The following is a 27,882-nucleotide window of genomic DNA, read 5'->3' as shown; positions in this document are numbered from 1 at the left end:
TTATAATTTGCTGAGTCCCTCTGGAGTGTATGTATATTGAGTACATCCCTACTGGTCAGCATCATTCTAATAGCTGTAACAGCATTTAACAGTTTCCCAGATCTTTTTTTGGAGGCTTAGTTTTCTGAAACTACTGATTTGATGTTTCTGGTTTTCAAACTAGCTTGAGATAGTCACATTTTCTTCCTGTATGCAAATTTGGTGAATTTCTAACCTTTTTTGGAGCATTTCTGTGCCTACAGATGTTCATCCTAGGAATACTGTGCCACTTACTTTGAGGAAAGAGAAAAACTACTTAATATTCAGGAAAGAAATATAAACTTGGCTTCTTCTAAAAGCCTCCAAATATTAGTTTTGTTTTCTTGTCTCTCAGGCCTGTCAGATGTTTAAAATTTATGGACCTTGTTCTCTGAATTTTTAATGTTAGTTTTCTGAGCTGTATTTACAGTTAATGTTAACTATGTTCCATTTCATCTTATTCTGCTCTATTGAATCCTGGTTGAATCATGTACAGATTGTGGTTTTAATTATTTTAATTTGGTTAATTATGTTATATTTTGTTTTTTGATAGCTTTTTTTAAAATATGATGTTATTTTGCAATCATTGTTATTTCATGGTCTTATCAGGTTAATATGCTATCTTCTCACTTATGCTTTTTAATATATTGTATTTAGAAATTATTTTTATACTATGGTTTCTTATTTTGCTAATTATATATTTTTCTTTTATATATATGTTCTAAGTATTATAAATTTGTGTTTCTATATTATGTATTTTAAAATGGTTTTATAATTTTGCTAAACTAGTTTAATTATTTTATTAGCAATATTTTATGTAAACCGCATCAAGGTTATAATATAAATTTATGGTAAATCAAAGATATAAATAAACTACATGGCTATACAGATATTCTATATGCTGGATAACATAAAAAAGATATCACCTTATATTTTCTTGTTCATTGGCCTTTATATCCATGGAATTTGTAAGATGTTTTCACCAGGAATAGTAGAAAACAATTTTCATTGAAAATCATGAAAACTATTTCTGTTCTCTCTTTCTGGAGGAACTATTAATATTTGCATGTTTGGTAAGGTCCCCCTACATATTTAATCCCATCAATCAGTGTATTGAAATCTGTTGGCAGTTCCCCCCCCCCAAATATTTGTAAAATACCGGTATCTGAATCATTTCATTTCTCAGATGTTTTTAGAGTAAAAATGTATATCTTAAATTTTAGACTGGGGTAAGGGATTTATATACTTGGGTAATGTGTGTACAACTTATTGACCTTTACAATGTTGTAGTCAATTAGGGGTTTACATTCGTTTCCAACGTATTGGTAATCCGTAACATATAGGGCCATATTCATTGTATTCGTGGGGAAGCGAAACGTATCGCGATTCCCCACGAATACAATGAATCTTCACTGAATTATTCGGCCATCTAAAGGAGCGAACTTAAACAAATTCTCCACCCTCCTGACCCCACCTGTTGGTCCAGTGGGGGGTCCAGGAGCCATCTCCTGCACTCACGCCGTCAGCTGCCAGTATTCAAAATGTCACCGATAGCCTTTTAAATACCGGCAGCCAACTGCATGAGTGTAGGAGATGGTTCCCGGACCCCCGCTGGACCACCAGGGAGTTTTGGTAAGTCTTGGGGGGGGGGGGGGGTTGTGGTTAATTCAATTTTAGCCGGGAAACGAATAAGAATGAACGCACTGGGGGGCCCCCTTGCCGAATGCAACGTATCTGCCCCCCGACGAATACTAATACCGAAATCAACGTATGCTGTCCCTCTGCACATCCCTATAGTCAATATTTTATTATGTTTGGAATATCTATTTATGCAGTTATGTTTGTATTATGTATTTATTCGGAATGTACACTGCCTTGAGCAGATTTGCAATCTGGAAAGGCAGTATATACATTTATTAAATTAAACATAAAAGAAACATTCACTGGTTTTCCTATGGTACTACCAAATCACATCATCTTTAGAAAAGTGCAATAAAATCAAGATAAAATCCAAGTTCCTCAGCCCTTTGTATATGGCTTAAATATCATTTAAATGTTTGAGCTGAGCGGTTGTATGGATGGCCAAACCAGATAGGCTGAATGGTCTTTTTCTGTCGTCATGTTTCTATGATAAAATGGTAGACTGATGGTTTCTTGACAGGTCCAACTCCTAAGTCAGAACTTGGGGCCAGAGGCAGGGTGTACGCCTACCCAGTTCTGGAGGGAACTATGGGCCTGTGATCTTTGGTTGAGGATTGTTGCTGCAATGCTGGGGCTAGATAGGAACCCCTGAGAAGCTGCAAGTGAAGGTTCATGGCACCAGAGTTCAAGCAGATCTCGTACGAGTTAAGCTGGAACGCCAAAGAATCAGGGCTGAAAAGTTTTACAATAATGTTTGCTCCATCAAAACTATACTAGGACCACGTCCTTCAAATACCATAGTATTTAACAAAGATCCTCAAAAATATTACCCTGCATTAAGAATTATATAAAGAAACGATACAAATAAAAAAGCCTCCATTTTGAAAGAGCTTAGGGGTAGATTTTCAAAAACGGCGCGTTGGCGTACTTTTGTTGGCGCTCCAGGCGCAAACAAAAGTACGCGGGATTTTAGTAGAACGATAAATCCTGGATCGGCGCGCGCAAGGCTACCGATTCCGTGTAGCCGGCGCGCACCGAGCCGCGCAGCCTACCTCCGTTCCCTCCGAGGCCGCTCCGAAATCGGAGCGGCCTCGGAGGGAATTCGCTAACGCCCTCCCCTCACCTTCTCCTCCCTTCCTCTACCTAACCCACCCCCCCGGCCCTGTCTAAACCCCCCCCTTCCTTTGTTGGGGGATTTACGCCTCCCAGAGGGAGAAGTAAATCCCCACGCGCCTAGACGCAACCCGGGGGCGGTTCCGGAGGGCGCGGCCATGCCCCCGGACCGCCCCGGGCCGAAACCATGCCCCCGGGCCCGCCCCCGAAACGCAGCGTCCCACCCCAAAAACGGCGTGCCGCTCGGCCCCGCCCCCGACACGCCCCCCTCGGAAAACCCCAGGACTTACGCGAGTCCCGGGGCTCTGCGCGCGCCGGTAGGCCTATTGAACATAGGCACACCGGTGCGCAGGGCCCTGCTCGCGTAAATCCGGGCGGATTTACGCGAGCAGGGCTCTTAAAATTCGCCCCATAACTTTTACCCCAGGCCGAAATTTAGTGCAACATGTGCGAAAAAACGCACTCACACAATCCAAAACCATAACAAGATTAAAAAAACCTTGCATCCAGTCCTTAAATCTAGCTCAAAATGTGAAGTGAGCAAAATGTAAAACAATTATTTTAAAAATTTCTAATGAAAGTGTATTTCTAGTTTCTCTTGAATAAAACAGGAGCATTGCTCTTAGCCACTTTCTGGCCAAGATCCAAACACAGGGTCTAAGCCATGAGCTCAGGACAGCCCCTTCTTGGCCTCTTGACTTAGACTGATAACCTGTATAGCCCAGGAGCCAGGGGTAATACCTTGCTATCTGACCCCCACTGGGAACACAGTGATGTAATGACCACTGCCGAAGCAGGAGGACCAAACCTCCCTCTAAATAAATAAACAAATAAATAAATAAATGGTTAAATAAAGTTATTTCTAAACATCTGATTTTCACTTCTTATTGGTTTTCTACTGACTAGAAATCTGAAGCTTTTGTACCTTTGGGATAGGAGAGCTGACTCTTGGAAAGAAGGGGGCATAGGAGAGACAGAGGGTAGGGAATAAATCAGGCATGGCTTGTATCCAGTTACATCAGCACCTGGCTTCTTGTGTCAGGAAGTCGAAGTCCTACTAGACCCCCGCACACAAGCACAGTAGAAGCGAGTAGAATAGGGACTGATTTGGTGATGCTCACAAGAGAACCAAATATCAAGTTTCCAAGAACAGCTGCTGCTTTGCATAGTGCGTTCAAGAAGCCAAAGCCAGTTGCCCTAAAACAGAACAGAAAAATAAAAAGATGAGCACAAAATGCATTAAAGAAAAATCAGTCATTCTGCAGGGAGTGAGTTCTTTGCAGCATCAGCTCATCTGCCTTTTTTTTTTTTTTTTTAAACTGGCCTCTGGTTTATAAATTCATTTTGCAGTTGCCATGAGGAGCATACCACCAGTGGTGCAGGGCATTTCATGCACAGAACAATAATGGCATACGCTAAGAGACATCTGTAAGGGTTACAGCAACATATAAAGTGTGTGCAATACATAGAGAATATATTAAGCCTTTGTAAAAAGGCAATTTTGTGTTGAAAAATATGCAAATTATTAAGAAGGCATATCCATATCAGCCTCATTTACAGCAGATCTATAGACATTGATATGAAAATCACTCAAATCATCATAATGACAGATAGTAAGAATCTAGGGACTCAAGAAGTACATTTTCAAAGCCATTAGCCACCTAGCTATGGAGTTAGGCTGGATCAAAGCCTCTGAAAATTTACCGCTACTGGGTGGCTATATTTAGCTGCTCATATGCTTGGTAGTTCCATGGGAGGGCTTAATTCAAGCGAAGAAAGTTAGCTCAGGCATGCTAGGCCGTGCACGTTACATTGGAATATCAAACTGTCAGATGTAAGAGGATTAACAATGGAGAAGCGGGGACGGGGTATTTTATCCAGGAATGTATGCCACAAGTGAGATGAGATTTGTGTCCAAAGGAGTCTCCTATAGGAACCAAGGAGGTGTGGCTGAATATGATGAGTCGCACAATCATGGCTCTGATTAAGGCTCAAGCATCTTATTCATATGTACTCACTGACTAAGATTCCCCATTCCCACTTCTCCATTGCTAATCCTGTATTCTCTTGCATCTGCCAGTTTGATATGCCAATGTAACTTGATAATAAACAGAATAATTTTATAACAGCCCATGAAGGACTAAAAAGTCTGTGGCTACTTTTTACCCACAAACTTCAGAATGAATTTTCAAAGCGGACTTTTGCCCACAAGTCTGCTTTGAACATTTGTGAGTTTGCAGGGTACGCACATAGACATAGACAGAGATACTACTGGTACTAAAGCAAATGTAATTTTTGTGCACCGATTTACATGTATTATTTCCAAAATCCAAAGTATGCATATAAATCCTTTCCCCGCCCCGCTTCTGCCTACTTCCACTGCAGATAGAAGCATGTGTGCAATCGGTTTTCACATGCACAACTCCCAAGTTGTTTTCCAAAGCCCGATATACACAGAGTTTTATGTGCCTCAATCACTTTGAAATGTATATTCTGAAACATTGATTCTGTTCCTTGACTTTTTAGTTTCTGTATTACCTCCATCTCCTTATTCTCAGATACCATCTTTATGTTTTTTTCCTTTTCGCATTCCCCTGGCCTGCCCTCATTTCCTTTCCTTTCTTCCTTGCTTTTATCTTCATTATTTTCTTTTCCATCATTACTCTGATATAATTTCATTTCCTTTTATTGCATATATATTCTATTTATCCTGTATATTTCCTCCTTGTGATTAGCTCCTACCTTATTTTCCTTTTGTGTAATCTTTATTTTTGTTATATATTAGGCAACTGTGACAGTCTATGCACTCACAAGGGAACTGCAAGGATTACGTTCAGATCAGTTGGAGATGCTGTGGAGGCAACATTTATCGCCCCTGGGGGGAAGGAATGCTCAGTCATTTTGCAACGCTGCCACCTAGTGACTGGATTTAGGACCTCAGTGCAGTAGCCTCAAGTGAAGCTTCTTCTCCTCCCCCTGGCAAAAATTAGTCCCCCAGGGAAAAAACCCAATCTGCATATCCTCCTCTCCCCAGAGATCCCCTCCCTCCCAATATAGACTAAGCCATTAGCCCTGGCCCTTCGCACCAAACCCAGCTCTGCCCCATTTAGTAAATTATACCCACCTCATGGTCTGTCCAGGGCCACTTCCCTAGACCCCCCATCCTAACCCCAGAGCAGCCTCCAGGTCTTCCAGGTATAAAAAATGTCCAGCCACTTGTGCCTTGCAAGCACCATAATTCAAAATGGCGCCAGCTGACCAACGTTTCCCCTTTAGTCTATAAGTGAAGAGTATATTTTCCAAAATTGGGTGGGGGATGTGTTTGGAGTGGGGGGCTGAAGCTACTGGACTAACCTCTGCTGAGAGGGAGGTATACAAAGGTATTAATTTTTTTGGGAGTCCTGATTTGTGTTAGGGCAGGGAGCTTCACTCAGAACTTCTGCCCTTTTAAAGATCACAGTCCCAGGAATGCGCAGTGCTGTGGCCAGGAGCACAAGTATTTTTCTGGCCATGGCAAAAATGCGTTCCTGGCACAAAAGTGGAATTTAGCAACATGTGGTATTCAGTTATTGCTGTTTAATAAATCATGCATTAAATAACTTGAATTAAAATGGAATACTGTTTTAACATGGCTTAATAAATTGGCCCCATATATAGGATTATTTTCCCCTATGTTCATCAATTTGCATTTATTCATATAAAATTTCATCTGTCATTTAAATATCAAGTTCCCTAGTGAAAAGATCTTTATGTAGTTCCTCACAGTCTGTGTTTTAAGTATTTTAAATAATTTTGGGGTACATTTTCAAAGGGTTACGCACGTAACCCTGAAAACCTGCCCTTGCGCCCGCCGAGCCTATTTTGCATAGGCTTGGTGGCGCGCGCAAGCCCCGGGACGCCCGTATGTCCCGGGGCTTTGAAAAAGGGGTGGGAAGGGGCCGGGGTCATGGGTGTGGTGCGATCCGGGGGTGGGACAGAGGCCTCCAGCACAGCGGCTGTGCCGGGGGACGGCGTGCTGGCAGCTGGCCTGTGCGCGCAAGATATGCCTGACAGAGGCAGGCGTAAAAAGTTAAACAAGGTAGGGGGGGATTTAGGTAGGGCTGGGGGTGGGTTAGATAGGGGAAGGTGGGGGGGAGCGGAAGAAAAGTTCCCTCCGAGGCCACTCCGATTTCAAAGCAGCCTTGGAGGGAACGGAGAAAGCCATTGGGCCTCCCCTAGGGCTCGACACGCGCAAGGTGCACAAGTGTGCACCCCCCTTGCGCGCGCCGACCCTGGATTTTATAACATGCGTGCGGTAGCGCGCGCATGTTATAAAATCAGGTGTACATGTGTGTGCGCCGGGTAGCACGCAGAAATGTACCCTGCGCGTGCTCCTCTTAAAATCTACCCCTTTGTGTCATTTGCAGATTTGCTTACCTTACTCAATTCTCTCATTTCCAGATTCTTAAAAAATAGATTAAATACTATTCAATACAAATCCCTGGGGCATTCCACTGGAAAACTGATCATTTAGTCCCCCTCTTTGGTTCCTATCTTTTAACTCGTTACTAATCCATGTCACGGTTTCACCTGTTATGTAGTCTCCCTGTACCAAGGTTACGGCTGCTGTGCAACCTTTCCTCCACCAGGGGTCCTCAGCGAGTCTTGCTCACTACGTTGCCAGTTACCTCCTCGCTGATTACAGAATGTCTAAGCCTCAGACCTACTCAACTCAGCCTGTCTTTTGCCTCAGTGCCCGCCTCTTCATTGAGTCATCTCATCTCTCTGACCTGGTCTCTCTTATTTTGTTAACTCTGTTTTGCCTTCAGGTCTAACGTGGCCTCTTGTCTAGCTCTGTGGCCTCTTGCCTTGCTCTAGATCCTTCTGTGCCTTCTAGCTTTGCTCTGTTGCCTTTCATGCCTCCTTGCTGCCATACTCTGTGCCCTCCTGGGCCTTCCTGTCTTTCCACATGACCTCCAGGCTTTCTAGGTTCAACTACCCTGCCTTGTGCCCTACTGGGATTTCATGTTTCCTGTTGCCTGTCCTCGTCTAGTCCTGTCTTTGTCCAGTCCCTGCCTAGTCCAGCCCCAGCCTGTGCTCTGTGTCCAAGCCCCAGCCCGTGTGCTATATCTAGCCCTGCCTCATCTAGCCAGCCCCACCTTGTCCAGCTTGATGATCTGCAGAATTCAAGTCCTACTGGCCCCCAGAACCCAAGAGCCCAACCTGTGGGGAAGTGGGTTGTTTGGGCAGAAGATCATCTCCAGTCCTGACCTGCAGCCCTGTACTGGCACTGTGGGGGTGCTCTCTGACTCCAGCCTGCCAGTCCATGGCACCACAAAAGGATAGTGTCTTCTGTACCATGACTTAATTGCTTGAGGATCTCTCATGAGGGACTTTATACTGAAAATCCAGATATTGACCAGTTCATCCTTATCCACACCTTCAAAAAAACTTTCTAGATCAGTAAGGCATGATTTCCTTTTGTTAAATCCATTAAGCCATGTTTATTCATATGAGCAGTAATTTTGTTCTTAACAATAACTTTCACCATTAACCTGGCACCAACATCGGGCTCACTGGTCTGTAGTTGTTTGGATCATTTCTGGAATCCTTTTTAAAAAAAATGGTGTTACAATGACCACCCTCCAGTCCTCAGTCACATTGGAATATTTAAATGCTATATTTAAATATTTATATATTTAAATGCTATATATCCATCCCTTCAGAGCTTCGCCAGGAACCATGCCTACCTACTTTTAGGAAAAGACTAAAAACCTGGCTTTTCAAAAAAGCCTACCAGAGTTCAGATTGATCCAGGTTCCCTTTCAACCACCATCTGTCACCTCCCTCTTCCCTCTATCCTAGTGTAAACCCCACCAGCCCATACCCCTCCCCGTCCTTGACTGCATTTAGCTCTTGACATCCTCTTGACACAGATCCTTTATTGCATACTATGTAAATATTCACTGTAAATGCGTTTTACTATGTAAATATTCCTGTCCCTTTTCTCTTTTTTCCTCCTATCCCAGTTGGTAATTTCCTTGTTCATTGTAACTATTATTTTCTGCACCAGTTCAATTACCCTAGTTCTATGTTTATTACATGACTTGTTAAATGTAAACCGACTTGATGCAACCTTTGGTCGTGAAAGCCGGTATAGAAATTAATAAATAAATAAATAAATAAAAATATTACAGATTACCAGTATAGGTCTGCAATTGCATCTTTCAGTTCAGTTAGAACTCTGGTATGAATACCATAAAATCCAGATGATTTGCTACTACTTAGTTTCTCTATTTGCTACCATTCCTTGATTCATATTGATGTTTCAGTTCTTCTGAATCATCACCTAAAAGAATGTTTCCAGCATGAATATATCACCTAAAATACTCTGCAGTGAAGAATTAATTTAGTTTTTCTGCTATGACCTTATCCTCCCTAAGTATATCTTTTACTTCCTAGTCATCTAATGGCCCAACTGACTCCTTCTCATGTTTCTTGTTTACATGTGCTTTGAAAAGTATTTATTATTAATTAGTTTTGTCTCTTTAGTAAATGTTGCCTCAAATTTTTATTCTAGCCTGCCTTAACATTTAATCTTTAATTTACCAGTGCTTATACTCTTTTCTTCTTTAGATCCTGATTTCCATTTTTAAAGGATGCATTTTTGGCCTTAATAACCTCTTTCTTAGTACTATTTAGTCATGCTGACAGATGTTTGTTCTTTTGAGATTTTTTTTTTAAACTTGTAGAATACATTTTATCTTGGCTTCCAAGCGGTACTTTTATGCAGTCTCCATACCTTATGAATATTTTTAACTCTCATAATTGCTCCTTTTAGTGTCCATTTAATAAACTTTCCTCATTTTATCGTCTCCCTTTCTAAAGTTAGAAGCTACTGTAGCTAGTACATTAGTTTTATTTTTCTCCCTCCAGTGATAATTTTTTAAGATTTGAATTCCACCTTTGAAATTGCTTCGTAATACAGATTATAATAAAAAAAGAAAAAAGAAAAAAAAAAGAAAATCCATACTGACTACCCAAGGAATCCCCACCCTCAGCATAAAATCTAAACATATTTCCCCAACCCAAATATTCTAGTTCACAACTAAACAAATTACACTTCAATCTCAGTAAATACCTGCAAGCCTCCTAGAACCAAATAGTGTATAGACTTAGTTTTGGGTACTTGGCAGGTTCTTATGGCCTGGATTGGCCACTGTTGGAAACAGGATGCTGGGCTTGATGGACCCTTGGTCTGACCCAGTATGGCATTTTCTTATGTTCTTAATCAAGAACAATGGCCATTTATCTTACCTCAGATAAGTTATCCAGCTACAATTAGCTGAATAACTTATCCCGGATATTCAGTGTGATAAATGTCCTATTAAATAACCCTGATTAAAGATATTCAGCTAACTGAAGCAAGATAATTTTAAACCTAACCAGCCGGTTAAATGCTGAGAGCAGTTTATAAAAAGAAAATTATCTTGAAGGCCTATTGGCCCTGTCACTGTGCAGCCCCCTCCTCCTCACTAAGCTGCCAGTCCCCCTCAAAACTCCTCCCACTCATCAAAAGTAAATTTTATAGGCTAGGGTTGTCCTCCCCCTCTCAGCAAATGTGCACCAAATTGTGGCCTCCGTGATTTCCCCCTCTCCCCACCTCATCCCATAACTCTCCCGTACCTTAAATTATTAAGATCGTCAGCAATAATCACAGTAGCAGCCTATCACAACTCAGGCCTGGCCCTTCTACCACTGCTAGGGCAGATAGCTCTTCTAGCAATACTACAGGATCTACACTATTTATTTATTTGTTTTTATATATCGACATTTGATCGAGATATCACATCGGTTCACATAGAACTGTAAAGGCAAATAAGACATGGGTAGCTTATTTTACAATATAACGTAGGGGTTACACGTAACAATTAGGGAAAGGAAGGTAGGGCTGTAGGATTATATTATCAACATAAACATAGTAACAGTTTGATTTAAGCTTAGAAAATGGTAGCTTATAGTTATTAGGACTTAAGCTTGTTTCGTTAATAAGCTATTTAAGTTATTATGACATTAATAACTTAAATAATTTAACAGATCGTGGCAACAGTATGCTAACTTAGAAAAAGGTAGCTTATAATAATTAGATCTTAAATAAAAAAGCATAAAAGCATAGGGGTAGATTTTCAAAGCTTTACATGCGTAGAGGGGATTACACGCGCCGGGCCTATTTTAAAAAGGCCCGGCGATGCGCATAAAGCCCCGGGACGTGTGTTAGTCTCGGGGCTTGCAAAGGGTGGGGCGGTCTGGGGGCAGGGGCAGGACTATCGCCGCTCTGTCGCAAGATTGTATGCTGGTAGGCTGCTGGCAGGCGCAAAAGGTAAGAAACATTTTTTTGGGGGGGGTTAGAGTAGGACTTGGGGGGGAAATGTTAGGGGAAGGGGTGGGAAGGTCAGGTTAGGGGGAAGGGAATGGGGAAGGCAGAGCGGCTCAGCGCGCGCAAGATGCACAATTGTGCACCCCCTTGCGCGCGCCGACCCCTGATTTTATAACTTGCGCGCACAAGTTATAAAATCGGGTGTACATGTGCGCGTGCCGGGTTGCGTGCGCACATGTAGGCTGTGTGCGCTCCTTTTAAAATCTACCCCATAGGCTTCCAGCAGAGCTCTCCTAGCAATGGTAGAAATGTCAGGCCTGGGTCATAGTAGACTGCTACGGTAATCCGGGCTGAAGATCTTACTAATTTAAGGTACTGGGATGGTGAGAGGGTTAGAGTTCAGATGAGGGAGGAGTGGGGCGATCTTGGAGGATATTTTTGGTGTACATTTTCCAGGTCTGGAGGTAGGCTAGCACTGGCCTGTAAAATTTACTTCTTATGAATTAGAGGGTGGGGGGGGGTTTGGGGAGAGGGGGGACAGACTGCAGGCTTAGGCTAGCATTAGGAATTTGAGTGGGGGTGGGGGTACAGTGATAGGGCCACTAGGCCAGAGATTTTTTTTTTTTTTTTAACTGCTGCTTGGCAGTTAAAATATTGGAATTAGCCAGATAAGTTATTCGATTAAGTCATCCCTGCCCCGGAAGGACCCTCTCCCCCCCACCCAAAAAAAAAACATGTCCCTTTCTTATTCAGCTAAATCTTAGCGAGATGACGACTTATCCAGCTAAGTTTTAACTAAGTAAACAAGAGGCATAATTCAAATTTCAGCATTTAGCTGAAGGTGTAGAAATCAAGTCCTGCTGTGGAGACCGTCCAGGCGAGCACAAATCTACGCCCGATTGTATAACATGCGTGAGAATCTGCACGCATGTTATAAAATCCGGGGTCGGCATACGCAAGGGGGTGCACACTTGTGTACCTTGCGCGCGCCGAGCCCTAGGGGAGCTCCAATGGCTTTCCCCCCCCCTTCCCCTCCCATCCCCTATCTAACCCGCCCTCCAGCCCTACCTAAATCCCTCCCCCACCTTTATTTATTTTTTTAAATTTACGCCTGCCTCTGGGCAGGCGTAGGTTGTGCACACTAGCCACGTGCGATCCCCCGGCACAGTTGCTGTGCCGGAGGCCTCGGTCCTGTCCCGCCCCTTTTTTCAAACCCCGGGACATATGCATGTCCTGGGGCTTGCGTGCGTCACCAGGCCTATGCAAAATAGGCTCGGCGCGCGCAGGAGTGGGTTTTAAAGGGTTACGCATGTATATTACGTGCGTAACCCTTTTAAAATCCGCCCCTAAAATTTTAAATTTAGCTCTCCAAGAAACCGGCAACCAATGCAAATCTTTCAAAATTGGTATTAAATGATCAAATTCTTTTGTGCCTGCAAGAATCTTAGCCATTGTATTCTGGAGAATTTGTAAAGGTTTCATCAGTCCCAATAGAATACTCTGATATAATGAATTAAAGTAGTCTTCTACTTGTAATAAGGGCATGAATGATAACAGAGATTGACAGGCCTCCTCAAGGGATCTTATATATCACTGCTGAATGCCAAAGATTATCACACAGCAAAATATTACATTGAGAAACACAACTAAGTCCATATCATGCTCAGCTCTCCCGCTTATGTACACAAGTTCTAAAAAACAATGTAACATTAGGTAAAGTCAGCTGCTGCTGACACTTGAAATGCTGAATTGCCAGTGAATACAAAAATTCCCAGTATTTGACGAGGTACTTTGGATTTCATTATTTAATGTTGCTTATGAAAGATAGTGTTTGGTCCCTTGGGGACTGCAGTGATTTATATATATTTTGGACGTTCTTCCTGCAGAGGCATTCTTCTTATAAGATTAAAATAAGTACCATTGGGGGGGGGGGTTTGTCACTTAAATTGATTTATATACTTTTGCAATGTTTGTGTTATTTTGTTAAATGGTTTGTTAAGATATTATGTATGTTTAGGGATGAGTTATTTCTGTGTTTTGTGATTAAAGCTATAAAACAGTATTCTTTGTTATGAGTATGTTTTGAAATTTAGAATTAGTGTGTACATTTTAGGCATAACCACAATGATTGTATAGTTTATTGATGCGACAGTATATTTTTTTAGCCTAGTTTACCGAGTGAATTGATTATAACAGACAATTTGGTGGAATCTGGCCACCGAAAATGAGAGGAGTTATTTTAGCAATATTGAAAAACGGATATTAATATGCTGGATGAAGAAGTAAACAGAATAAAAAAAGTACACCCAGATCACTAGTGTCAATGAACTAAGACCTGGGAAAGGTTTTTGGATAGTTGAGGCAGGAAGAGAGCAAGGGCGGATATTGGATAAAAAAACACGGGTACACCCCCCCCGCATATATATATATATATATATATACACACATATCAACAGTGCTTTTGCAAAGGCAAGTGTTAGTACAGCCAGAGAAACATCATTACATCCTATGAGACAGAGTAAGGAAAGCAAACAAATAATGGTGGTGAAATGAAACCCAACAAGAAACATCCAATTTGAACTATTCAGTTGGCAGCAATGAGTCTTGCTTTATTTTTAAATTAATATGCAAACCACGGAATCATAAATATAAATAAAAACAATTAACTTAAATAGTAACAAAAATGAAAAGCTAATCAAGCCAAATAAGTTCTGAAAATACCCATTATGTTCTGAGAATTGTTAACCTCCACATGACAAACCTATACTGCAATCAGTACCTCACCCCTGCAGGGTACTCCTACTAAATAACCTTTAATTACATTAACATATCTAAAGAAATTGAATGGTCTGAGTGGGAAGTGTGGTGAACTGAGGATCTCCATTCTTGTTAACAAAAAAAACAAAACAAAAAACTTCAACTGAGCATACAATATAAGGATAATTTTCAAAGGGATTTGACTGGGTAACTAAGCAGTTACCTGATTAAATTTCCCAGGCTAGAAATTGCTCTCCCTCTGTGAGCTACAGTACCTGAACCTAATCTGCTTTGAAGTGTCTGAAAGGGAGACTATAAATCAAATAAATAAATAAATAATGTTTTTTTTGTCTGTGGTGAAAAGGGACGGGCAGAATTAGGGTGGAGGTCAACTGCAGGCAGGTGCAAAGTCCCGCTGGCCCTAAAATTTTAAAGGAAAGTTTCCCCTTGAAAGTTAGCCCGCAAGCTCCCTAGGCACTTAAAAAATTGCCAGAGTGCTGTCATTCACAGTGAATTTTTTCTAGGAAAAAAAAAAAGTGCCAGTATTCAAGTGCAGAGCCATCCTTAAGAGAGGGTGAATTGGCGTGAAAGCCCCATCACCCTCACAATAGCCCTGCTTCCTGCAATGGATCACAGAGACTATAAAAAGGTAGCAATGCAAATAGGACACTGATCCCTAGAATACCAAATCACCACCTACTGGAAAAATAAAATTAGCTGGACCGTTATGGATCCTGACACGAGGTACACTCTAGCAGAATCCCTCATCTCAGTCACACATGCAGAACACAGAAAGACCCTCACACACACACACACCGAATAAATGATCACAAGTTAGAAACAGAAATTTGCAGATTAACAGTCAAATAGGAATCCCAAAAAGCCAGACTTTGCATGCAGTGCAACACTTGAGAAATAGCAACAGAAATGCATTTCCTTCTTTACTGTGCAAAATACAAAGATATCAGAGATGCACGTGTCCAAAAAATGGCATATTCCAATCACTAAACTGAAAATAAGTACCGTATTTTTCGCTCCATAAGACGTACTTTTTTGGTGGGGGGGAAATTTTTGTGCGTCTTATGGAGCGAATATACAATTTTTCTTTTTAATTAACTACAATCCCCCACCCTCCTATCCCCCCCAAGGCTTGCCAAAAGTCCCTGGTGGTCCAGCGGTGCTCCGGGAGCGGGCATTCGGATGCCAGTAATCAAAATGGCGCCGGTGGCCCTTTGCCTTACCACGTTACAGGGGCTACCGATGCCACTGGTCGGCCCCTATCACATGGTAGGAGCAAAGGGCCACTGGCGCCATTTTGATTACTGGCAGCTGATGGCCCAAGAGCGGGAGATTGCTCCCGGGAGCCCCGCTGAACCACCAGGGACTTTTGGCAAGTCTTGGGGGGGTCAGGAGAGTAGGGGGTTCGGGTTGTAGTTAATTCAATTTGAAGGGTTGGGGTTTTTTGTTGTTTTTTTTCCCCACGAAATAGCACGATAAAAGTGTTCTGATCCGGGGAGTAGACCGAAATGGTCCTCCCCAGACCTGAAAACGAAACAGGGACAAAAAAGATTGTATGCACACCCCTATGCCAGAAACGGATGCTCCATAAGACGCACAGACGCCAGGGAACAGAGCCGGTTTAGCACACCATTTTTTTTTTTGTTTAACCCTCTCTAAATCCTAGGTGCATCTTATGGTCAAGTGAGTCTTATGGAGCGAAAAATACGGTACTTTTTTTTCTTCCTTTGGTGTTTGGATATTTTGGGCCTTAACATAGCAGCTCAATGGTCCCAAAATAAATATTCTTCTTCCCCCTCATGCACAAGAGGAGGAGGATGGGAGCTCAGCAGCAGTCCCAACATATCTTCCCTCCTCCCACGTGACTTTGCATCCCCTTCTCTTGCCTCCCTCCGCCCCCTCTATCGTATCCTTGCTCATAGTGCCCTGCACTGCATCCCCTCCCCCTCCTTTGGTGCCTCCTGCTCTACATCCCCCATAACTCTCTGCCTAGCACCAATCTCTCTCCTGACCCCTTCTCTTTCCCCAGACCCTGCTTCTCCCCCCTCTTCCCCCTCCAGGCAGCAGCAACTCTCTGTCTCGACCCCCTCTTTCCTGCACACAGGATGATCCCCTTTTCTTTCCCCTATGGCCATTATACCCCTTTCTTCTCTCCCTCCCTGCCTAGGCAGCACCATCCCTTGCGACTTCTCTCTCTCCTCCTCCCCGTCCTCCTCCATCTGCAGTGGCTCTGGCACACAGGCTCATCCAGTGACAGCAGTTTTGAGTCCGCCTCAGATTCTGGTTCTGGTGCGTGGTGGTGGCAGCACACTGCACGTTTTTGCTATGTTTTCTTTTATTAACTGTGTGTGATCCCATTGGGTCTTATAAGCAGAAGCTGCCCCCCCACTGGAAAAATCCTGATCTGTCTCTGCAGTCATTTGTTTCCCCCTACACTACAGCACTTGAAGGTGGCTCCTGGACTGGTCTCAGGAAGTTCCCTGAAAAGGGGGTTACATTTTGTCACTCAAAAAGGTACTCAAAGGGGATAGAAGTAGTGGCTCCAAAACTATTTGAACGATTTGCTCCCCCAAAATCACTGTGGTTTTATGACTTTAAAAAATTGTACTGGGAAAAACGTGCATCTTGACGATACAAAGATGGCCATCATTAAGGCTGGCATGCTTTTCTGAAGCACATGTGGATGTGCCCCTGTGGGAGAGGGTTTTATGTCATGCATGTCTGATGTCATCATGGCTTGCTAAAGCCAATCGTGTCATTGTACATCAAGGATCATGGAAGTGATGAGCTTCTAGGATTGGCAGAATGACAGAGGTCATGAACCCATTCAAAAAACTGCATGGCTTAGAGCAATGAGCAGTTTGCTACTGAGGCAGTGGTACTTTGCTTTGCTCCTTGTCTTGTTCACAAAGCGTGAGAGATGAAGCGATCAATCGCTTCCGGAGAGTGACATGCCAAATTGACTGAGCCTTGACCAAGATGGCCTACCAACTGAGAGATAACGTATGGCTATTCATTACTGGTATAGTTGGGGTGTGTTGCACAAAATTATTATTAAATTTAATATACCGCTTGTAAACACACAAGAAACCAAGTGGTTCCCTAAGTAAAAGCATCCATAACATAAGATACAGTAAATAATATAGACAACTATAAACAGTCCATAGCATATACAATAAAACTCCATGCCCAACAGCACACTTTCCAGTACTCACAATGTACTTGGGAGATAATTCTATTATACAGATCAAGTGGCCTCTGGGGATATCTCCAGAACCTCAGTGTTGTGAGTGCCATTGCTCCCAGATGCCTCATTCAATGGTATGCCAGTGTATGTACTGCCAGGCCCAGCTGTATGAAGCCGAGCTGAGAGTACATCTACAATCACTCGCTACATCCACATTGCTGCTCATGTTGTGGTTTGCATTACTTTACCATTCTGACAAGGTGCCAACCATCCGAGAAACTAAGGCTGTTCCTGCATTATGGGTCTGAAGCCCACCATATCCTCTGGACGAAGCAGTAAAGAGAAAGCAGCCTGACCCAGTGAGCAAGTTGGTTCAGGATCAGCAGGATGAGTACCATGGATGTTCACCTTGGTCCCCCCTTAAAACCCTGGCAAATGAGGAGAGCCCCTAGAAGAAGCTGGAAACTCCACTACCTGGGGCTATCACTGAAACAGAGCCAGAGAGGTTACCACCCACATCTTAAGTTAAAGGATATGATGAGAGAAAGTTCATTTGAGATAAGGAAGGGGATTCCACCTCAGCTTGACCCAAGGGCCAAGGTCAGGGCCATATTCAGAGGTTTCATGAGGAGACCACCTGTCCAGGTCTGCAAGAGACTAACTGCCCCTATTTGGGTCAATTGGATGGTTTCCTGGGAAGCTAGTGGAGACAGGTAAAATGATGCTGCATCCATAGCCAGCAGCAACACTTGAGATTGTGAAAAAGGATCCACATTCTGTGTCTGTGATGAAGACAATGCAGGACTATGTGAATCTGGCTCTTGGCACACTGGTGGTGGAGTTTCCCACATTTGGAGCGTCTCAAGTATATTCTCTCACCAGCCCTACACCTAGCATGGTGTCCTCTTTCAGTAATTTCAAGGGCATAAATCTCAATTGTTTGCTTGGCTTGCCAAAGGGATTGAAAGATGTGGATAGCAGTGATCCGGATTTGGATCTAACTACCATCCCTCTTCCAGGTGAGCTGAAAAAGAAGCCATGGATCAAGCTTTGGACACAAGGACCTACCCAGCTGGGCCCAAGTTGAGTGAGCAGTGAAGAGGCTCATCTAAGAGATATAGGGGTATGCTTACCTTTATGTGCCCTTGCCAATAATGTGCATGGTAGATAGCAAAAGAGAAGAGTGGATGTGGAAGGAAACTTACAACCGAATCAGAAATGAACTGGGATATATTTTCCAACATCCACTGGTGCAGAACACAACTGAAAAACATGTACAGACATGGATTATTGGATGCAGTATCCAAAAGCACACTGTGCTATTAATGAGCTTGGAAGGTGAACCTCATAGCTTTTCAGAGATCTGGATCCTGTTTGGAGGCATCATGATCAACAAACTTGATCCAGCTTGGGTCTCTAGGAAGATGCCAGCCATCGTGGACCATTCCAGTCAACTGTTTATGGTCATTCCAGTTGTTTCCAATTCCAGCCAAGGGAAAGATAATACCTTTTCTCTTGCTGTTTGTGTTTTTTTTTTTTTATTTGCATTTTCAATAATCTATACAAAACAATATTTGTACTTGAATACAGATAATTCAACATTCATCATAGGCATAAACATTTAACAGAATCAATATTAGAATCCTCTGTTTTCTCTCAAGGAAATACCAGGGCTAAACAAATTTTTTACTGAGCGAATTGTAGGAAATTAAATAGCTTTGAGAGAAATTACTCCTCTCAATCTCATTTAGAGAAAACAATTGGTTCTTATTTATTGCACCTAACCTGACCCTATACTGGGGGATGAGAATCTAGAAACTCCTGTAACTTAGATATATCTAAAAAGACATTTATGCTCCAGATATTTAACTTCACACTTACATGGGAATTTCAATATAAATCCAGCTCCTCTAGCAAGTACCTCTGATTTCTATTTCAAAAATTATTTTCTTCTATTCTGAATAGATCTTGCCATGAAATTTTTACCAATCTATATCTAAGAAATAGACGAAGTACAGTGTCCCTTTTCTGTAGGGAACATAAAAGATACTAAAAGTGTGGCTCTAACAGGTATATCCGTGTCGTGAGGTTTCAATTACTTCAGATAAGTTACGGATTTCTGACTGTACTTTTCCCATCTGTGTTTCTTTGTCTGATTGACGTAATGTAGTAAGCTTTCGCTAAAGCTGGTAGTGCTTGACTAGGTATTTTTAATGTATATTGTAGATATTCTTTGAATATTTCTACAGCAGGTATCAAATCTTGTTTAGGAGAATTTAAAACTCTTAGAGTACTTTAGTTGATTTTCTATAAATTCTAATTTTTTTTGATTGTTTCTGACTTGACCAGATTACTTTGCACACTTTCCAACTTTTCTAATTTCCCTTCACTACTAACCTATTTATTTTGCGTTAAAGAAACCATACTTTCAACATTCAATATCCTTTGTTGGGAATTGACAGTAGTCTGAGTTAATGTAATTATTGCTAATTCCAAAGATTTAATAGCTGTCCATGATGTATCCATTGGTACCTCAGAAGGTTTCTGGAGCAAGCTTATGTCCAACACAGGCTGAGATTCCACATTTCCCCCTTCGGTCAGGTTTCCACTCCTTTCTCCATTTTTAGGCAGAATGCTAAATTCCTCTGAACCCACATCCAACTCTGTAGGTCCAGAAAATACTCTTTCTTTTACTGGTGGTGGGGAAAGAGTTTTAGGAGCGCCGGGGCTTAGAGATGTCAGACCAGTGAGGTTGCTTCTCGCTCTGAAGCTACACCCACAGCGGTCCCTTCTCCCAGCATTATACCAGTTGTAACATTGAAGAAGGAAGAGATTTGGGACTGCGATGGAGTTGATAAGGGAGACAAGGTCTGAGTCTCCCTTATACGTGCCTCTCTCTTTGTATGAGGCATAAAGTCCTTAAGAATATTTTAAATTTGAATTAAGATCAAACTTCCCTTCTTCTATGTCTCTATATTACTTCTTGTTTCCCTGGCATGAGGAGAAAGGAGAATAAATAATTTTAAACATGGACAGTCTTACTTGCAATTGTTCAGATTCAAGTCTTGTTCCTTCCTCAGTCAAATGAATTCCAGGCAAAGCCGCATGCCCCTTAGGCGTGCATGGCTTGGGCAACACGCCAGTGGCACCTACGCGCTGCAGGAGGGGCTGGCTTTTGAAGGCCTTCTGGTCCCTCCTTGATGATGTCGGCATGATGATCCCTCTGCGTCCGGGGCCTGGGCAGCGTCCTTACCCTCAGGCAGAGTCAGGAATCAGGCGAAATAGGTATTAAGGTCCTCCTTGGGTTCCTCTCTCACTCCTTTCCCCGTTTGTGTTCTTTATTACAGGTTTTGTTGCTATTTCAATGACCTACAAAACAAGAAACAAATCCTTAAGTTGAACTTTTGAAGAGGATTCTCTGAAGCAGATGACCTGCTCCCAAACTAAAAGACCTAAAGAAAGACACAGTAGTCCTACTACTTTAAGAACTTTTTAAAGGATTTATTAAAAGTAATATAGTTTTACAGAAAACAATCCAATTAATAACAGTACTGTAATTTGCTGTTTTCTGTGAAGAAATTCCATTGAAAATTCAACTGATTGGGATTTCTATTATTGTCACTAAACAGAAAATTATAATATTCACAAAATATTTTAAAAACAAAAACTGGAAATATTTTAAAAGTTCCAAAACTTTTTTTGTCCTTTCTATTCTCTGTTGGTTTCTTATTATTCTATAAATTATTTTTGTATTCTAAGATGAAGGAGTGCAGCCAGAAGAATTCCTTCCTCTATTAATGAGAAATTACTACTTCCTGATCATTTCCTTTTCCTTAATCCACATAGATGGATTCAGGACAAGTGGTTTATGCACCTCTACCTGCAGATGGAGACGGAGCAAACTGACATCACAGTATATATACTCCTGCAGTGACATCAGCTTGCCAGTATTTTCTTCAAAAGCCAACTGTGGGCAGACTAGCAAAAACTTGATTAATAACAAATAACTATTTCGGACCTCAACCAACAAGAAACACTGAACTCAGGCAAATAATTTATGAACACTAATCTAGGGACTGGATTAACACTTATCAGTAACCCCTGGGCCACTCAGGACCACCATAACACAATCATTTGGCAGCCAAGGGCGGGAAGCTGAATCCATCTGTCTGGATTAAGGAAAAGGAAATTATCAGGTAAGTAATAATTTCTCATTTCCTAGCACCCAAACAGATGGATTCAGGACCAGTGAGATGTATCCAAGCTACTCCCGAATAGGGTGGGAGGCTGTCCGCGGTCCAGTCAAAACTGCACATGCAAAGGCTGCATCCTCCCAGGCATGCATAACCAGACAATAATACCTGGAAAACGTGTGTAAGGAGGATCACGTCGCAGCTCGGCAAATGTTGATGGGAGAAAATCTAATCTCTGCCCATGACACTGCCTGAGCTCTAGTGGAATGAGCTCTAACCTGAGTAGGCAATGGCTTTTCTGCAGCCACGTATGCTGCTATGACTACCTCCTTAATTCCTTGAGCTATTGTAGCCCATGAAGCCTGCTTGCTCTGTTTACCTCCACCATGAAGAACAAACAGGTGATCTGTCTTTCAGAAAGGTTTAGAAACCTCCAGATACCTCACGACATGTCTCTTGACATCCAAGGACACAACAGGTGATATTCCTCCACATCCCTTTCCCTATCCAGAGACAGAAGGAAAATGGACCGATTCAAGTGAAAATCTGAGACCACTTTTGGCAAAGAAGAAGGAACAGTACTCAGCTGTAATGCCCCTGAAGTCACCCGAAGCACGGCTCCTGGCAAGATAAGGCCTGAAGCTCAGAAATTTGATGCGTAGAACATATCGCCACCAGAAACACCATTTTCAAGGTCAGTAACCTCAATGAATGGTTAAGTATCAGTCGAAACTTAGGGCCCTCCAAGAAATCCAAAACCAGATTAATACTCCACAAGGGTACTGGTAACCACAAGGGAGGACGAAGATGTTTCACTCCTCTCAAGAAATGGACCACATCTGGATAAGCCAATAAGGATTCACCATTCATCTGACCCTGAAACAGGCAAGAGCCACTACCTATACCTTCAAGAAATTAAGGGCTAACCCTTTATTCAACCCATCCTGCAAAAATTACAAAATGAGCGAAATCTTAACTGAACAAGGAAGCACTCCTCGATCTTCACAGCAAGCCTCGAATACTTGCCAAACCCACACATAGGCTAATGAAGGGGAGAACTTTCTTGTTTGAAGTAATGTAGCAATCATCACAGTAGAATATCCATGCTTCAGCAAGCAAGCTTTTACGTTCTGTGTGTTTAGAACTAGTTAGTGGGCCCTTGGGCCATGGCAAGAGCTGACTCCACCCACAGGGAGGAGCCCTGTGGGGACTCACGACAGGTGGGGTCTCAGCAATGATGGACACCAGAGGCAGTAGTTTATTATACAGCAAGATAACTTGAGGAGCGGGTTAATAGACCCAGTCCAGAGTAGATGACCTGTAAGCTGGTTTCTCCGGTAGTGGCCCGCAGCACGGGGTAAGCCAGGGAATACTTACTCTAGATGAAGCTTGTGTAGGTTGTCCCGGTAGTGGTCTGCAGCGTGGGGTAAACCCTGGGAATACCTTCTCTCGTAGAGACTTGTGTAGGCTATCTCCAGTAGTGGTCCGCAGGTCGGGGTAGGCCGGAGGCTGGTGGTAGACATTTGCCCAAGACAGTGTGGATCCGGTAGTGGTCCGCAGAGCGGGGATCCAGTACTCACTCTGAACAGAGTAGCCAGCTGTAGTGGTAGGCACCGTGGAGACCAGAGGTACAAGAGCACTGAAGGGTCGACTGTGGAAATAGGAAGAGACTCATGGGTTAGAGAAGTGAGGCAAGTAGAGATGGCTCTCCGAGGAGCGGATAGCAATGAGTGCGGCAAGGCACCCGAGGAGCAGGTACCTAGATCACTCAGATAGGAGCACAGGAACAGCGAAGCAAGTCTCAGAATGGCAGAATTGAGCAGGACAGGAATCCTTGCCATCTCGATGGTATGCTGGCCAGATAACATTATATATACGTAGGCAGTGACGTCATGTGGTGGGGACGCCCCCGAGGTTCCTGCCATGACGTGGTTAAGACAGGGGCAGGCACATGCGTGCCCTAGATCATCCCAGAAGTAAGATGGCTGCTGGGAGTGCCAGCGCTGTCCCAGGAATGCCACGGTGGGTGGCGTGCAGAAGTCGAGGCGGTCATCCTCCCTAGACTTGGAGCTGCAGGGCAAAAAGAGGTGAGCAGCAAAGGTCGCAGCCATCTCCGACAGACGGGCGCAACATGAGCCCTATATAGGGACATACCATAAGACAAAACTGAGTCGAATCTTCGTGAAGAACAGGTCCCTGCTGTAACAGATTCCTGTGCATCTGAAACTAGAGGGGGTAGTCTATCAGGTGCCTTTGCAGATCTGCATACCATAGTCTCTTGGGCCAATCTGGTGCCACCAAAGGCACCATCCATCTGTGACCCTTGACCCTCCGAACTATTCTGCACAACATGGGCCATGGGGCAAAGGCATACAGTAGCTTGTCCTCCAGCCAGTCCTGAACAAGAGCATTGATATCCAAGGACTTCGGATCTCTCCTGTGACTGAAAAATATCGAGGAAGCTTTGCATAGTGAGAAGTCGCCTGCAGGTCTAGAAACAGAAGTCCCCAATGATCCACTATCAGCTGAAATGCCTTGTCTGACAATACATACTCTCTTGGGTCCAAACTTTCTCTGCTGGGAAAGTCTGCTTTTACATTGTCTTTTCCTCCAATGTGTGAGGCCGAGATCTTCTGAAGATGCACTTCCACCCATTCCATAAGTCATTCTATCTCCTGCAACATTTGCTGGCTCTTGGTTCCTCCCTGCCGATTAAAGTATGCCGCTGTTGTCGCATTATCTAACATTATCTGAACCGCTCTACCCTGCAGCCTGCTGCTGAACTGCAAGCATGCCAACTGGACTGCCTGGGCTTCCAGGCGATTGATGTTCCAAAGATACTCTTCTGTACTACAGCATTCTTGCACTGTTAGTTCCTGACAGTGAGCTCCCCAATCCTGGAGGCTTGAATCTGTCATGAGTACTAACTAGTCCAGCAATTTCAGGGAAACTCCCTTTCTTAGATGATCTGCTTTCAAACACCACTGGAGGAGAGAGCAGATTCATCGGCAGGTGGAGCTGAATCAAATAGTCCTGAAACTACAGGCTCCAATGACACAGCAGGGAGCACTGAAGAGGGTGCATATGCACTCTCATCCATGGCATCACTTCCAGGGTTGCCGCCATGAAACCAAGTACCTGCAGATAGGACAACACTGTCGGGCGTATACTGTTTATCAAGAGACACACCTGTGCCATCAACTTCTGAATATGAGTTTCTGGCAGGAAAACCTTGCCTTGCTTCATGACGAATCGAACACCCAGATACTCCAATGAATGAGATGGTTGAAGACTGCTCTTCGCTAGATTCAGCACCCAACCGAGCTCCTGCAACAGGGAGATCACCTTGCGGGTCACCAGGTAGCTCTCTTCAGAGACTTAGTCCAAATCATCCAGACGTCCAGATACAGGTGTACCAGGATCCCATACTCTCTCAACTCTGCCGCAACCACCACCATTACCTTGGTAAAGGTTCTGGGAGCAGTGGCCAGACCAAAAGGCAGCGCCTGAAACTGATAATGATGTTCCAAAACCGTGACTCTTTAAAAACATTAATGCGCTAGTCGGATGGGAGTATGTTGGTTGGTTGACCCCTTTGAGATCTAGGATGGGATGAAAGGAGCCCTCCTTCTTGGGCACAATGAAAATGAGGGAATATCGACCAATATTTTCTTGAGACATGGCCACTGGAACCACAGCTCTCAGACTGAGGAGCCTTGATAATGTATACTCCATCACCTGCTTTTTCTGTGGGGAGTGGCAGGGAGACACATTGAACACATCCCAAGGAACACTGCAAAACTCCAGTGCATATCCTTCTCGTATCCTTTCCAGGACCCACTGATCTTTTTTTTTTTTTTTTTTTTTTAATCAGAATTGAGTTGAAATCACAACAGGAGAGGCATCCCCCTATCTCCAGTTTCTGGGGTGGGTTGGCACACTTTCATTAGGAGGCTCGGGAGGTTCCATTATCTAAGCCAACGTCCCGTCTGGAATGAAAGGCCAAACCTAATGAAAGGCCAAGTCCTCTGAAAGTTTGTTCCTCTATAGGGTCAAAAACGCTTGGATCCCCTAGCACAACCTCTCATGCTAAAGGAGTGTGGTTTCTGCTTCTTATCTTCCGGCAACTGACAAACTGATGATTCACCCCAGTTACTGGCCAGTTTCTCCAACTTGTTTCCAAACGAGTTGAGCGAGCCTTCAAGGGGCAATTTTGTAAGGTGAACCTTAGAGGTCACATTGGCCGACCAATTTCTCAGTCATAACTGATTGCTGCTATTTATTGAAGCCACCCCTCTTGCTGAAGTGCAGACCAAATCGCAGCCCACATCTGCCAAAAAGGTGGCTGCTGGTTCCATAACTGCTCTGGAATTCACTCTAGAGTCATCAACCACCTGAGAGAGAAGTAAACAAGAGCAAGCCATCAAGGAACAACATAAGCTATCTACAATAAAACAATAAAAAATAAACAAATAAAATACAAAATCATTGCACTGCTTCAAATGCTTGTTTAAGGATGGTCTCAATCCTTCTATTGTGTACATCTTTCAAGGCCGCACCTCCCTCCACAGGGATAGTGGTCCGCTTGGAGACTGCACAGACCAGCGAGTCCACTTTCAGAAAACGTAGACACACTCTCACCACTGGATCCAAAGGGTACAGGCCTTCCAAAACTAGACTCCCTTTGAAATTAGCCTCCAGGGCGCCCCACTCAAGATCAATCAATTCTTGAATGGCCTTTATCACAGGCTAAAAGCAAGAGGCTTTACACAAAAACCAAAATGGGATTTTAATTTGGCTCAGAATTGGAATCCATCCCAGGCACTCCTAGCATTTTCAAAGTCTTGGAAATCAGAGCTGGCAGCTCATCTCTATGAAAGAACTACAACATTGTCCTATATGGTTCTAGTCCCGGAGAAATTTTCCCATCCTCCAGGGAGTCAGGAACGGCCTCATCGGTGCCATTTAGATCCTTATTGGGAAGTCCTACTGCTGATCTAGGTGTACTTCGGCGCTTAACAGCAGTATTGGGCTTCGACTCTGCCCTGGCAGGATTGGACTGGGGCGAGGACTGTGCCTGAAGAAAAGACTGAAATCCTTGAAAAGGTTCTATCCAAGAAAAGGCAGAAGGATCCATGCCAAAACCAGAAAGCCCTGTGCTGTGCCCACTGAGCTACCTTCCCCCACTGTCGAACCAGTTAAGGCAGTTCCAATATCAGGCATCCCTACTGACACATCTTTACCCTCATCAGGCTGGGAAGAGTCAAGCTTAGTAAAATCAGAGGAAGATAATTCTCCCTGAGCTTCCAAACAGCACTGGCACAAGTTAGAGGGCATGCCAGGCTGAGATGCCCGAATATGACAGGTAGCACACAGGGAAAGGCGCTTAAGCTTTTTAGTGACAGGCACCATTATTTTTTTTTGTATTGTGTCTCCAAAATTTAGGTATCCCAAGACTAGGCGCCCCAAACATAAGCACACAACCAACACGCCAAATTTGTATGCATAGGTAAGTGCGCATCTAACCCAGATGGCGCTATAACCTAGATGCCCAAACCGATGTCTGACTAAGCATCCAAAAATTGGGCACACAACCTGAACGCACAGCTAGATGCACCGACAGAACTGACAGTCCTGTAGAGGACAGCCGAATGCACAGGCAAAAGTGCAAGAAAACATCGCTGCGGCCTACCATGAGGCGGGCAGTGAAAAAGCCTCAGAGTGAGGCCTAGCTGATAAGAGGCTGTTCAACCTGCCAGGCTGCCCACGTCTCTGACCCTCCTTTGGGGCAGAACAAATGTCGGAATGGCGCACCAAGCATGGAGACCAGGGAAAGAGAAAGCCCTACACAAAACCCTCCTTTTTTTTTTAAACTTACCTGAGCTCAGCCTTTCCCAGCCGAGTACAGAGACAGTCTCCAGGGGAGAGGGCATATGCCATCACCACCACGCTTGGCTTCCTGCACCCGCTGTCTTTAAGCTGTAAGTCCACGCCGGTTGAAAAACCAGTTACCGGACCAAGGCACTCATCTGAGGGACCACGGAAATCACCTCAGGAATTCTCAACTGGGGGAGGGACCATTTTGTCAGTGTCATCTCAGAGGGATTTATCAAGTTTGCATTAGAAAGTAGAACATCTTTAGTTGAAGCTGTTTGGAGGAGAAGCAGGTGGATGAATGAATTTGATCGGCTAACTCCAAACACAAATCAAATGAGGTCAAAACCTGAAAGAAATAAAGACTCCAGAACTTTGATGCTGTCGAGTAAGAGTAGGTTATCAAAAATGCAGACAATTAGAGGTGAATTTTAAAAGTCCGGCATGCCCATCAATTGGGGGATGTATGCACTAGTTGGGCTGGTATGCGCCGAATGAATTTTAAAAGCCGCCCAGATATGCGCGAATCTCCTGCTGCACGTGCATCTCAAAAGTGTTCAAAAAGGGGTGGAGCATTGGCGAGGTCTGGCAAGGTGGGGCATGAGCGTTTTGGGGTGTTCCTAAGATGTGCGTCTAAATACTTGTGCACCTAGGCACATGCTCAGATCCAGTGGTGCATAGGTTTACTTCTGCTAGGTACGAGGTGCAAGTTAAAAAAAATAAAC

The 27,882-nt window shown here is 43.5% G+C and overlaps 1 protein-coding gene across 1 annotated transcript in view; it reads right to left on the bottom strand.

Moving 5' to 3' along the window:
• Positions 1-3,785: 3,785 nt before the first annotated feature.
• The window catches only part of SV2C (synaptic vesicle glycoprotein 2C), a 305,333-nt gene continuing 281,236 nt past the window's right edge, over positions 3,786-27,882 (bottom strand). The window contains exon 12 of the mRNA XM_029586219.1: positions 3,786-3,969. Coding sequence (XP_029442079.1) covers positions 3,786-3,969 — 184 coding nt within the window. The remainder of the gene's footprint in view (positions 3,970-27,882) is intronic.

The sequence above is a fragment of the Rhinatrema bivittatum genome, chromosome 1 (assembly GCF_901001135.1).
Source record: "Rhinatrema bivittatum chromosome 1, aRhiBiv1.1, whole genome shotgun sequence".
NCBI lineage: Eukaryota > Metazoa > Chordata > Amphibia > Gymnophiona > Rhinatrematidae > Rhinatrema > Rhinatrema bivittatum.
Note: the sequence above shows the minus strand (reverse complement) of the source record. Positions and strands in the feature narration are given on the sequence as shown.